This window comes from Pteropus alecto, unplaced genomic scaffold, assembly GCF_000325575.1.
Source record: "Pteropus alecto unplaced genomic scaffold, ASM32557v1 scaffold301, whole genome shotgun sequence".
NCBI classification, from domain to species: Eukaryota; Metazoa; Chordata; class Mammalia; order Chiroptera; family Pteropodidae; genus Pteropus; species Pteropus alecto.
Window position 1 is genome coordinate 94,221 of NW_006431043.1, and position 14,415 is coordinate 108,635.

The window sequence follows — 14,415 nt, forward strand, 5'->3', positions numbered from 1 at the left end:
CTAAAATATTATAGCTAAAATATTATAGTGTAATTCTGGTCACTCAATGATGGATACTTAAGCTATTTACAGAATTTGCTACTCTAAACAATGCTGCAATAAATATCAAGGTACATTTGTCACTTCACAATTTTTGAATATGTTAGCAGAAAAAATTCCAAGAAGATAATATATGAATTAAGGGTTGTGTTTATTACTATGCATATTTTGAAATTGCAGTGGAATAGAATAAAAGTACCACACTTTTCTTCTTTCACCATATTTCTTCACGGTTTTAAATCTTTGCCCATGAGATAAGTGCAGAACAATATCTCAGTTATTTTAATTTATATTTTTAATTAATAGAGCATGGATTTGTTTACTGTGGCTGCTGTAGCAAATTATCACAAACTAGGTAACTTAAAACAATAATAAAAAAATTCTCTCACAGTTCTAGGAACCAAAAGTTAAAAAATTTGTATCATTGGGTGGAAATCAGTGTGTCAGCAGGGCCGCATTTCCTCCAGAGGCTCTAGGGAAGAAGCTGTTTCTGGTGACTTCTTAGTATTCCTTGGCTTTTGGCCACAACGTTCCAGTCTTTGAGGCAAAGATTTCAAATCTCTCTCTGTTCAGTCTTCACGTTGCCTTTTTCTCTGTATGTGTGTCAAATCTCCCTTCGCTTTCCCCTTATAAGGATACATGTGATTGCCTTTAGGGTCAGCCTTATAATCCAAGATAATCTTCCTAACCCAAGACCCTTGATTAATTATCTGCAAAGACTTTGCAATATAAAGTAACATGCACAGTTTCCAGAGATTAGGATGTGAATATCTTTTGGGGGATGTCTTTTTCAGCTTGCTATACAGTACATGATTATATGTTTACTGATTTTTGGTATTTCATTTTCTGTGAACTGCTAATTTATGTTTTCGCCTAGCATTAAATTTAGTCATTTTTGTTTTTCTGTTTTCATGGTAAAAAAGAAGGTATAACCTAGAGAAAAAAGGATATATATTTTACTTTTCCTCACCAATAAAGAACATTTTTGCGTCATCAGTTGCATCAGGCTTTCCCCTTGTCACCACTTGGATTTCCTGTAAAAAAAAAAAAAAAAACCTTTACCATTTACAGTTAGTAAAATTTTCACAAAATAAACTTTTAGTAAGTTTATAATTTATTTTCTTGAACTATTTGATTTCTATAAAATTTATTTTAATAAGAGAGTTAATGTGAGATGAAGCTGCATTGTTCTCCTAGTTTCTAGACTGCTAAACCAACATCACTTTTGCATAACATAGTTTACTCCATATTTAGTATAAGAGAAACCCCATACATAAAACTCTAAATTTTATTCTTTTCACTGAAATGTTTCCTTTTTTCTGCAACAATACAGTAATGTTTCTATTTAACTGGACTTAACATAGTTTGATATCTGCTAGAATTTATCCTCTAACATTATTTTTTGTCATAAAAGTCCACTTTAGTTTTAACTAATTATATTTCTAGGTGAATTTCAGAATAATTTGTTATTAAAAAAATCCTCATAGTAGTTTTCTTTGGATTGCACTGCACTACATTAATGAGTTTATGTTTGGAAAATGGAATTCCTCAACAATGCAGATTTCCTGTCCCAAATCAGGCCATGTTATTATTATAGGATTTTAATTAAAAATTTTATTAAAAGGTTTTATGTCTTAAGAGACTTCAATGTTTTCTTCATATAGGTTTTACGCATTTCTTATTATATTATTATATGTATTACTAGGCATTTAATTTTAAGCATTAACTTCTTACCAGACATAGGTGTTAAATTTTATAAATTTTTTAGCCTTCTGTGTGATGAACTTTTTTCTTATTTGTAATATTAATATGAAAATATGCTCTTACTCTCTGGAAGAATGCTCATGATGCACTGATAGGCTTCAATTGGTAATATTATGTTTAAGAATTTGCTTTATTCTGAATTAAATTTTTTGGCAGAGGTTCTCCTTGTCTTTTTTTCTAGTAAAATTTCAATCCAATTTTTAGAGTGTTTGGAAATATTTTTTCTGTCTGTGCCCTGAAACAGTTAAAATAGCCTTAGAGTTAATTTATATCTTTGAAGATTAAACAGAATTCATCTGTAATATTCTCATAATATTTCAAATAAAGAAAACAATGTAAATCAGCTTAAATTACAAAGGAAACATTTTCTCTGGCTATTCAATAATCCAAAAGTAAAGTTTCAGATGCAACTTGATCTAGGGATTAAATATTGCAGATGGATTTTTCCCTATACAATTATCTGCCTTGCTTCTTTGATAGTGGTTTCTTTTGCAGGAAGTTTCTTCCTAGGAAGTTCTCAAAGTATGGCTGCCACCAGCTCCAAAAGCAACACATTTCTCATTTACATCCAGCAGCTAAGAGAATATTTTCAAGTAGTTCTCATGGAAGAAGAGAGTATAACTCCTAGAAATGTATGCATTTCATTTCGTCTTTGTATATTTATCCATATATCGACGGCAGATGTCAAGCAATATATCAATACATCCTTGGGGTTGGTGATGGGATAATGTCAATCTCACTCAAACTGGCTAAATTTCCTATTGAAAATTTAGGATACTTCTCAAGGAAAGGGAGGGAGAATAAAAAAGACAATGAGAAAATATCTATTTATGTTACATAATAAAGTATACATTTTATGTATATACACATATAGTTATAATATGAATTTGTTATGAGTATATTTATGTAAAATTTATGAAACACCAAATTCATATACATCAAACTGATAAGGATAAGCTCTTGAGCAAAATGTAGGAGTGATAGAGCTTAGATTTCAGGTAATGATAAAAGGAGATTTTAATGTTAGTTGGTATTTTTATAGGAATACTATATTCATGTATTAAATATCATTTTATAAATTTCAAAGTACAGATGAGGAAAAAAAAGAAAACATGCCAATTGTCTTACATCTAAATTGAATACCTTAAAAAGAAAAACATAAAGAAGTTACTCTAACTCATTGCTTATAGTTCAATTTCAGGATATCAATATAAGGTTACGTATCTGTATACCATAATATTATATTTTATTTGAGAAATAATAAAACCACAGTAGTTTTTAGATATAAAAAAATTGTTACAATGTCAGATTAACTAAGTAGAAACTACTCATCAACATCCCCTGGTGTTTGAAAATTTTATAATTTTACCAACATTGTTATTTATAGCATAAGCATCATTTTACAGATAAATACCCAGAGATTAGAGAGGTGATATGAATGATCTGAAGTCTGATAGATGGACAGTACTTCAATAAAGCCAGCCTTTCTAAACCTATATCGTATGCAATATATTTTCACCTATGTTTGAAATATTAGTGAAGATAAGCAAAGCCATCAGACATAATACTATCATTAAAAATGTATTTATCTAAAGGAATTTGTAACTATGTGAGATAATTGATATTACCTAAACTTATTGTGGTGATCAATTCATAATATATACACATATCAAATCACCATGTTGTACAACTTGGACTAATTTCATGTTATATGTCAATTATATCTCAATAAAACTGGAAAAAAACAATTAACAAAAATATATTTATCTAAAGGAGACTGATGTATTTTTAAAACTCTAATATAGTGTGATTTTCCCCATAATATGATATTATATATCAAAAAGAATCTTCATATTTAGGATCAATAGAAATCATACAAAATTTAATTACATTTAAAAAATAATACTCAAATATGAGAAAAATATAAAAAGCTTTCCATAGAATATCTTATTTTAAGCATGAAATAAATCTGCAGTTCTTTGATATTTCTCAATCTTTGGAAATACACTAAAAATACTGTATATTCTCTACTGCCAAATGTGGTAGACTAAAGTACTCTTCAGATTTTGTAGAGTATCTTTGAAAATGTGTGCAGCAGAAATATCCCAATATTATTGTGTGGCTGATCAGGCTCCTCAGACCATTTTCACATGTCCTTCTTTTCTAAAGGGTTGCCTTAGTAACTCTCCAACAAAAGTAATTTTCTGCAGTTTTCTCCAAATACTACTTACATAATTGCTCAATTTAGTCATTATAGTGAAGGCAGGAAATAATGTATTTCAAATTTGGTTTGCTTCCGATTTCAATAGTTTGTAGACCAAAAACTTTCTAGTAAAAACAGCTAAAAGTGTCAGATATATTAAAACAGCAATACATGATGGATATAAAACGATTTCCTTTATTATTCCAGGGAAGGATAGACTGATTAGATTTAGTCTTTTTCAAATGAAGTGTACCTGTTACAATTTAAAGGTAACTAACTACCAGATTAGAATTGAAAGAATACCTTCCAAAGCAATAAAGGGGGAAAAGGGAAACAAACAAACACTCAATCCAAAAGAAAGGTAGAAAGGAACATGAGTTGATGCAAGGCTAGTAGCTAGAAAACTCAGTCTACACACTCAGAAGGGCAAGATATTTCATTTCAAGTTCTATAAAATTGAACATAATTTCTATTTCAAGCCCCTATTCTTCAATGGGGCTGAAACTTAATCTCAGTAAATTAAGTAGACCTCTATTCTCAACATTTTTCTCAGATCAGCAACTCAATTATAGCATGGGGGAATGCATGAAGAGAAGTGGCAATATGGACCTCCACTCTTAATGTCAAAGTATCCCACTACATATATGAAGCACTTAGCATGGTGGTTGGCACCAAGTGAAAGTTAGCTATTTTATCTCTCTTGACTTCTGAGGCAAGAGTGAAATTTTCACTAGCTATCTCTTTAGCAACTCCTGTGATGAGTGCGATGACAGTGGTTTGCAAAGTGCTGTGCTGTGTTTTCGTGGAGAATTCAAGCAGTGTTAACTTAAAATGACCTTTGGAAACCTGGGTAAAGCAGAAAGAAAGAGATTGTTACTATTTATGTGCGTAGATTCTTCATAAACCTGATACATTGATTTCAGATTTCTACTTTATTAATAAATATATATGTTGGGCACATATAATCATTTTTATGTTTAAAGTACTTTCACCATATATTTCAAGACACATTATATGTAGGAGAAAGAACTCAATCTATGGAATCAGACAAACATATCTGAATACATTCTCACTAGTACTAGTTATATAATTCCTGGCACACATTTCTGTGTGCCTCTTATTTTCTGTAAAATAAAGTCAAAATACATACTATGTTAGTTCAGGTTCTCCAAGAAGCAGACATGGCCTTGGAGAAATTGAAGCAATGATTACAGAGCATAGTGGCTGGGGCTCTTAATTTTTAATCATTTATCCTCCCTTTTTACAAGGTGCATTCTCATGGCCACCATACGTACCTGGCAAGTTTAATGTGAAATTAGAAATAATGTAGGTAATTTGCCTAGGAAAGTGTGCTTGACATATAATACATGCTCAATAAAGAAAAGCTATTGCCATATCTCAATTGTGTACTCTTTATCATAATAATTCTATGATATTTATAAGATATATATCTTTAATCTTCTCAAAACTTTTTTCTATTAGGTCTTTAAATTAGTTTGCTAAGGCTTCCATTACAAAGTACTCCAGTCTGGGTGGCTTAAAAAACAGAATTTTTTTTCTTAACAGTTCTGGAAGCTAGAAGTCCAAGGTATCAACAAAGTTGGTTTCTTCTGAGGCCTCTCCCCTCAGCTTATAGATGGCCATATTCTTTCTGGGTCCTCATATGGTCCTTCCCTCTGTGTGTATTTCTGTGTCTAAATTTCTTCTTCTAAAGACACAAGTCATATTGGAATTGGGTCTACCCTAATGACCTTTTTTAAACTTAATTACCTCTTTTAAGACCCTATCTCCAAATACAGTGCCATCTGGGTTAGGACTTCAATATATGAATTTTGAGGGACACAATTCAGCCATAACAGTGCTGTTAGCCATACATTACAGATAAGAAAATTGTGAATTAGAGGTGTCAAATAAGATGCCATGGTTACGCTAATAATGAAAAACAGAACTGGGATCTCCATAATTCCAAACAAAGTCCATTCTCTTTTTATAAAAGTGTGTTATGTACCTGACCCTTGTATGAACTTGGTCCTTTCAGGTTGAGGGTAAAAGAGAAGGTGACTCATCCGAGTAGATGTGGACCTAATATCCACAAAGTAAGAGAAGCCCTTGTATTAAGCTCCACACATCTTTAGACTAATATCCCCCTTGAGGGATATTTAGCTTCTTCTGGATACATTTTTGGTTGTCACAGCTGGGGGTGTACTACTGGCATCTAGTGGGTAGATGTCAGGAATGCTGCTAAATATCCTACAATGCACAGGAAAGTCTCGTGCAACAATAAATTATCTGGCCAAAAATGTCAACAGTGGTGAGATTGAGAAGCCCTACATCAAAATGAGGCAATTTGTTCACTAAATCAGGACTAAAGGGATGGGAAATTGTATAGACCTCTTTTGAAAATTTAGGATTCTGTCTTGACCATTCCTGGGCATATTTCTTTACCCAGGCCAGCCTGGTTGGTATACCGTCTGGTGGCAGCCTAGAAAAAATGGGACCTACAGGATTCATACTTAATTCTGGTTTTATAAAAAATACTCTTGTCCCTCTCACATTTGATCCTTCTAGATAAAAAGTTTGGATGAAAGTAGGGAATGATTGAAAAAAGGGCAAAGTTATAATTTCTAGAAAGGGACACTCAAATATTGTGGAGGTGGAGGAAGAGCAGCAACCCAGTACCTAGGGTTATACAGGGGAAGAAGGAGCATTAATGACATTTGTACTTCAGAACTACCTCTGAAGTCTTCTTCCTCAAGGAAAAAAATCTGGCATAGCTCTTTCAAACCATTGCAAGCACCTTGAATTTAACTGACTGCTGGGTCTGCCATCCCCGGCCAGATAACTCTGACCACCTTTTCCTTTAATCTTACTGAGAGATCAATTAGGAAAAACTGGGTATGATCCCGGCTCCTAACACACACACACACACACACACACACACACACACACACGTGCACACGCACGGAAATATTCAGTCAAGATGAGTTAACACACACACACACCCCATCTGGATATCATCTCCACGCTCAATCTCAGGTCATTCCATGGAGTGGACTAACGTCACACCACCATGCTGGACAAACAAGAAGATTGGATTGACAGCATTTACCAGACTCTCCAAAACAAAGTCTAGGCTGTTATTTTAGCTGAACAGGGAACCGTAAGGCTTACCTGCTAGCATTCCCAACCTGTGTTCCCTGCCTGATGTAGGTACTATCGTATAGGACTGCCAATTGTAAAGACTTTCTTTCCAGAGGCACCATTTGTGCTTTTGAGATTGTATCTCTTGGATGGGAGACAGGCATTAACATGTCTCTTTCTTGAAAACAGTGACTTGTACCTTAGGGTGCTAAATTTTCAATATCTTGGATCCTCCAGTAAACCTAAAGAGAAGGGCTTAACTCTGCGGCAAAAACATCCATACTAGGGCCCTCAGCTTTGCCTCTTTTTCCAATTGCTTTAGGAAGAGAACTTTCGTCTGTTATTTAGAGATACGTTCTAGAGACTTCTCTGTTTGCTGGGATGGGCCCGGAGGGGCGAGGGAGTAGAGAATAGGACTTAAGTGCTCTTGTTATTTTTACAAATCTTTGATGCCCTCCTCTCTTCTCTCCAATTCTTCTGATTTCAATTTCACTCTTCACTCCTGACATCTCTCATTTCTTGGTTCATATCCCAGACACCACTCCACCCAAGAGTCTTCATTGCTATGAAGGTTTATTTTTCTACTTTTATGCTTTTTATTTCAGTTGGATCTCAGCAGGACACAGTGCATACATGTAGGCTTGTCTGCCAACTAAAATTGAACTCATTAGTTTTTATTTATCATGTTGTTACTAATTTAATCCAGGATATAGGATTATTGATTTATGAGCATAATTTGTAATGTAAGTGCGTATGTCACTTTATCCCCCATTTCTTGGAAATGAGTATTCTGTTGCTGCTGATGATAATCAGTTTTAAAAGCTATTTATTGAGGACTAACTATGTTCTTGGTAATTTACATGTAATTTCTAATTTTTAAGACAAGATGGAGAAATCGTGGCTAGAGGATAAAATAAATAAATTGTCTAAGGTCATAGAATTGGTGTCAGAGCCTGCACTGTCATCAAGGGCTGTCTGAATAAGAAGCTTTTACTTTATCTGTTATATCCCCCTCCCCTTGTTAGTGTGTTTAGAAAGTCACCAAGCCATAAAAATTACCAGAAGTCATGTATTAAAAGCCAAAACCTTGACATACCCAGGGCACTTCTCCAAAAATGCTCACTTGAATGTTATTGTATATACAGGGTCATTCCAAATTGTTTCTTCATTTCATAAATAACCCACTCGAGGGACCTTTTAAAATTACTTCTAAAAAACTTGAGGAAATTAAACATTTTTGACATGGTATCTTCTCACACACACTATCTATCTAGAGAGACTGAACATTTTGGTCAATTTTTCACTCAGTGTGCAGATAGTAAGGATTGCTCTTCTGTGTTTTGTTGCCCTCTTAACTGTTCCCTTAATAGTAGGTTATGCCATCTGATGGGCAATTTGGCTTTGCACCATTTTGCTTGTCACGTTGTTTCCCTAACATTAAGTAGCTGACACTAGAAAAGGGCTCATAGAGGTTACACAGCTCAATAGAACGCCTCTTTTTTTTTAAATTTTCCTTTTTTTTCCCCCTAACTTGCCATTACACTTATGCCCTCCCTCAACTTGCCTTACAAACACTCTGGGGACAATACAACAAAAAATGCAAATATTCACTTTTTTTTCTCCTACAGTGTTCATTTTTTATGGCCGATTAAAACTAGCTGAAGGGAAGAGAATAAGCAGAAAGAGCAATAAAAAATTGCTCTTCTCTGTCTAGATGTAAATAGCTGCTCTGTTAAGGAACAAGTACTACTCCCACCAAAAGAAAGAGTGAAGTATATTTATTTCAAAGCGAAACTCTGCGTATGCATATAAATGTGTGTACTATGGATAACATTCCCCATGACAGTCTAGCCAGAAGGAAAACATGAAATGCTTTTCAAACAAACTGCCTTTTTTTTCGACATATACTCACAAAGTCACTTTACTTTGAATAATCCCATTACATTTAATTTAACAAGCATGGTTTGAGAGATGTGGAAACGCAGTTCCCCTGCTGTGTCATGTCCTCAGTAATGTCTGATGACATCTCCTGGGGTCATGTCCACACTTTAACAGACTGTATCTGGTGAAATGACTATTCGTTTTAGGAATACACTCTTTATAGCTTTTATACAAAAGTATCTTAATTTTGCATAAGATGTGTCTCCTATTGGCACAACAGTACTTTTAAAATGGTCTCTTTTATTTTTGGAATTATAGGGTCACTTTTTAATTCCTGAATTTTTTAGTTCAGTATGCATATCATCACTAAATGATACAAAAGAAGTACAGTGGTATTTTTAATACAAAATAAATATCTGTCTTCTGGAAAACTATACTTTATACCTACACAGACAGCCCATCTTGTTCAAAGGATGGTCAAAATTAAAATTAACCCTAAAATCTTCCAAACAGGAAAAACTTCTTCAATTTAAGCTAATCCAGGATAAATGGATCCAGTTAACTTGCTCCTCTAAAAATAAAACCTTGTAGCTGTTTGCCACAATTTATTTTTAGAAATGCCTTTGTATTGACTCTTTAACAAAGCACCTTTTGTCCTTCTGTATTACACCCTTGTTTGTTTACTGCATGTGGAATTTGACACCTAAGTAACTTTTTCTTGGTCCAAAATGGTTTCTAGATAATAAGTGCCACTTCATTCAGCACTAATTTTTGTATGTTAGTCTTTGTAAATTACACTTTAAAATTTACTTGCTGCTCTGGAGTCAGACATAGCTTTATTAATGAATCAGAAAATGACTTTCAAGTATTTTTAACAATCTAGGCAGTTGAAAACATTCTGTTCTACCCACACCCAAGGTCCTAGAGAATACCGTTTTAAAATACTACTGGACTGATTCTTGGCATCACTAATAAAAAACAAAACAAAACAAAAACAACTGCACATTTTGAATCCAGATCTTTTATTTATGGAAATACACACTGAAAGTTACTTCCCTCCAATTACTCATAAAGCTGAATTTTCGTTAAATCTTCATGAAAATATAAATAGCTTAAATTTATATTTTGCTATTAACTTTGTTTTCTATATAAACACAAACATAAATTTTTGTTTCAAAGAAGGCAACTTAAAGTAAACCAGAATCAGAATCTTTAGGCAAGTAATGTTATAGTTGTTTCTAATATGTACTGCTGGAACAAACTACATTGATTTTATATTATCAACTTGTTTCCTCCCCCCAAACTGAGACTTTTCTTGCTAAGAAGTTATCATGCACCAATGTTCTTGTTATTTAAGATTCTGGGAAGTTAGGTTTTTATAGAACTCAACGTTTTTAGATGATTAACAGTGAGTGTATTTGCTACTTATTGCATTCTTATTTTAAGTTCACAGAAGAAAGCTTTTGGATTCAGGTTTTTCAGCTAATTGAAGTTTTAGAATTTTAGTAATGTATACTTTAGTAATGTTGAAGGTCTCCCATAAAGATTTTATGGGTCCAGATGTGGTCTTTTCCCGGGAGGCATTTCATCTTCCATTTCTTCATCATCATCATCATCTGGATAATCCACCAAGCCAACTACTCTACTACAGGTTGGGTTACCTGTTCTATTAACAGGACCAGCAGAATTGGAAAAAGTAACTTTGTAGCCACCAGATGATGTTGTTTTAGGAAGATCTAGATTTTCTTCATTTTCTTCTGGATTTTTAGTCTCTGTAAATGTATCATTTTTCGATGGTTCCATAATTGTTTCTACTTTCTGCGTATTTTCTTTAGAACAGGTTTCTTTCTTCTCCAAGGCTCTGGTACTTCTGTGAAATATTTTACTATACAGGGTGTAATGAAGATTCTTCCGTATTTTATTCTGTCGGTCTTTTTCTTCTTCATATTTAATCTTCAAACCTTTGAATGTCTGTACATATTCAATCCATTCGAGTGTTTTATAGAACTTTTCAAATATATATGTGACAAGAGACTTGATATTTTCCACTCTTATGTATTCAAACAGTTCAATAATAGCTGAATTCAACATATTGTACCGAGTTCCAGTATCCAGAAGAGCATTTACAACTGGCTCAAAGAGATTTCCCTTGATGATGTAACGATTATAAAGTTCATCTTTGTGGCCAATTATTCTTCTCATAAAGCGAACAGCACACAAGACTAGGAACGTGTGCTTAGATTTCATCAAGATCAAGACTCTTCTTAGCAAGTCTTTGCTCAAAATATAGTTTTTTATGTAATATGTGTGATGTTGCACACAAAATGTGAGCAGCTCCAAAATTAAGCCAAGCAGCTGTGCTGTTTGATAATCATCGAGGCAATCTTTGCTGTTTTTGTCAGTTCCAAGTATATTATCCTTTTCACATGTATCTTCTGTAGTGGCCAAAAGTGGTGCTACGAGTTTATGCATACACTGTTTATAGAAGAAATGTAGAAATTCAGTTCTTTCACATTTATTAGGTGTCACCACCATGTTTTCTGGATCAAGTAGAGAACGAAGAAGTCCCATTAAATGAAGAGCACCTCCTAGCTCAGGGTCGGTATCACAGATCATTTGTTCAATTAGTAAATTAATGAACAGTTTAGAGTCTTCGTTCCGCTTGTATTCTTGTAGCATTGATCCTCGGATCATGGATGGACTATACTCCACTAGATAAGCAAGTATGTCAGTAGCAGCTGACCTTATTTGCAAGTCATCCAGGATCATTACAATTTTAAGAGCAGGAAGAATTCCCAATTTTGTCAATGTTTTGAATAGTGCACCTTTGCTTTGAGGCTGCAATGACTGAGAAAATGAACAGAATTCCTTGAAAAAAAATACCAAGTCACGCCGTTTATCATCATCTGTAGTCTTATCCTTCAACTGTGAAAAAACTTGAGGCAAAAACTTGTCATCTTTCTGTATCATGCGGATTATCTCAACCTTGTTGAGGAAAATAAAATTTGCGATAGTAGAAAGACAATTCTCTTCCAATACGGATGGTACAGGGAAAAGGATGTTGTGAATGTACTGCACCCTGTACGTCTGATGTATTTTTTGCCTAAGTTCACAGTCTGTTATTGGTATCACTTCCTTGAACTTTGCATTTTGGGTCAAGAATTCCCTGTGCCTTTTTGGCTCAGCCAAAGCAGGGTCATATTCAAGGCACCCCACCACATTCATGATACACTCATCAGAAAACATTATCTCGAACAGACACGTCTTGTTGAGGAATAAGATTCCTTTCATAATTACATGCAAATGCTGTAAGCCTTCAGTGTCTCCTAGGCTCTCACAAGTGTGGAACAGCTGCAGTAGCTTTTTAATATAGTCCTCATTTTCCAAGATCAGGGCCAGCCTTTCCTTACGGATAGGCGAAGTGAGAGCTGAGGTAACTATGGTAGCAATCTGTTTAAGCTTACCGAGTTCACAGTTCGGGAGGTCAACCATATTACTAGTTTCTGGAATTTCATCAAATTCATCTTCTGAAATATCCAAGAAGTCTTGTGTGATGTCGACGGATGGGTCTATTCCTTGAACCCGGCAAATGTCTTCCCAGATCTCGTGACACCCGGCTGTGTCCTGGAAACTCAATGCCATTCCATGGTTCTCAGCTTCAGACCAAACTATCAATAGGCCCCGTTTCTTCTTATACGGAGTGTTTGTATTTATCTTTGACTCCAAGATCAGTGAGCCGTTGGACTCTGACTGAACTAGCAGAGACACGCCCTGGAGTCGTTCCACGTAGGCAGAGGAGACGTACCCAGTGCCTAGATCAGTCCATTGTTGGTCTTCGTTCAGACTATGAAGTTTGACGCGGAGACGGGACTTATTCGCCATGGCGACCTCCGGCGTCTTCACCTCAGCCAGGCTTCCGGCTAACGGCCCTGCTTCGCGCATGCCCAGAATCAACGTAGCTACGGTGGCCCAGTCGGGAAAAACAAAGTTGGAGGCGAAGTAGTGGCTATAGGGATGCTTGCAGCTCTAGAGGTCAGTAGAGTTCCTCCGAGTCCAGAGTCCTGCTACGTCTCACTTCCATCTCATTCTCCTTTCTCTCCATTTTACTCCTTTATACTCTCTCTCTTAATATGGGCTTCAAAAGCGAGTCTCTCTGCCTGCTCATGGCTGCCTAGGGAAACCTCGATGTTGTAGGCTTTCCATGATTCTCCCTGGATTGGATCCAGAAGGAACGTTCCATACACGTTAAGTCGAGTTGCCTCCCAGCTTTCAAATGGAGGCTTAGGAATTAGAGCAAAGGGCACTGTTCTTTCCATAAAAGGTTTTGTCCCCCAGAAACATTTTCACTCATCAGATGCCTGGGAGTGGAGACTAGACTTAGGACTTTACCACGGCTACACCCGACATTCTATGCCAAGAAACTCCCCTCAACCCCCAACCCCGCCAAAACAAAGAGTTCAAGCCAGTCTCAGGGGCAATGACCTGAAAAACCCACAGGAGTAGATGACACCCCCCAACCCCAACCCCGCCAAAACAAAACAAAACAAAACAAACAAACAAACAAAAAAACCGGAAACAAGTGAGTCATGGACCATTAGCAATAATCAGAGATCTGTAGTTGGATCTTCTCATAAAGCCTGGCCTATGTGTATATCACGCACATACCCATCCTCGGGGAAGAATATTGTTTCAAAAGGTAGTTAGTTGGCAACTCCTTTTCTTTGTTCAGCTCAGCCTGAAGCTCTGTCTTTTAGCACAGTGGGGAAAAGTTTTCCTCGATTTTTCGTAATGTATAACCATACTCCTCATTCTTAGGAAAGGAGTGGGTCAGACGGAAACTGAGTTCAAATTAGCCAAGAGTGAATATTGAATATCATAGATCAAGTGTTTTATTTCTTTTCTTAATGATTATGGTAATAATGACCACAACAACTAAGTAATAATACTTGAGTGATGATTATTATTATAAAGGTAACATAATTGAGTAAATATAATACTTGACTGCTTATATGCTAAAGACATTGCAACAATAACTTTTATATATTTTCTTACTCAATTTTCACAATAACCTAGTGATATAGGAGTATTAAGTATCTTTTTAAGACCAGGAAATGAATTTAGAGAAGTTAAATAAATCACCAAAGGTCGCACTGCTAATAAGTTGAAAAACTCTGATTTGAACACGTCTTTCTGATTCCAAAATTGGTTTCCTCAGTCACTGAACTATGCTATCCCCTTCTTTTCTTGGCCTTCATCACACTTTATTTCATATTCTTTCCATCTGTATAATTTGTAATCAACATAAAATTATCAGGAGAAGATGAAAGTCACGCACTTCCTTCTTTAGATCCACATCTGTATAGCCAGCCAAAAAATAGAAGCTTGTA

General features: G+C 35.1%; 1 protein-coding gene across 1 annotated transcript; it reads right to left on the reverse strand.

Moving 5' to 3' along the window:
• Nucleotides 1-10,576: 10,576 nt before the first annotated feature.
• On the reverse strand, nt 10,577-12,970 carry LOC102895206 (serine/threonine-protein phosphatase 4 regulatory subunit 3B). Its single transcript, XM_006905513.2, has 2 exons — nt 11,404-12,970; nt 10,577-11,244 (listed from the first exon to the last, which is right to left on the reverse strand). The coding sequence occupies exons 1-2, from the start codon at nt 12,968-12,970 to the stop codon at nt 10,577-10,579; spliced, it is 2,235 nt and encodes a 744-aa protein (XP_006905575.2).
• Nucleotides 12,971-14,415: the final 1,445 nt, after the last annotated feature.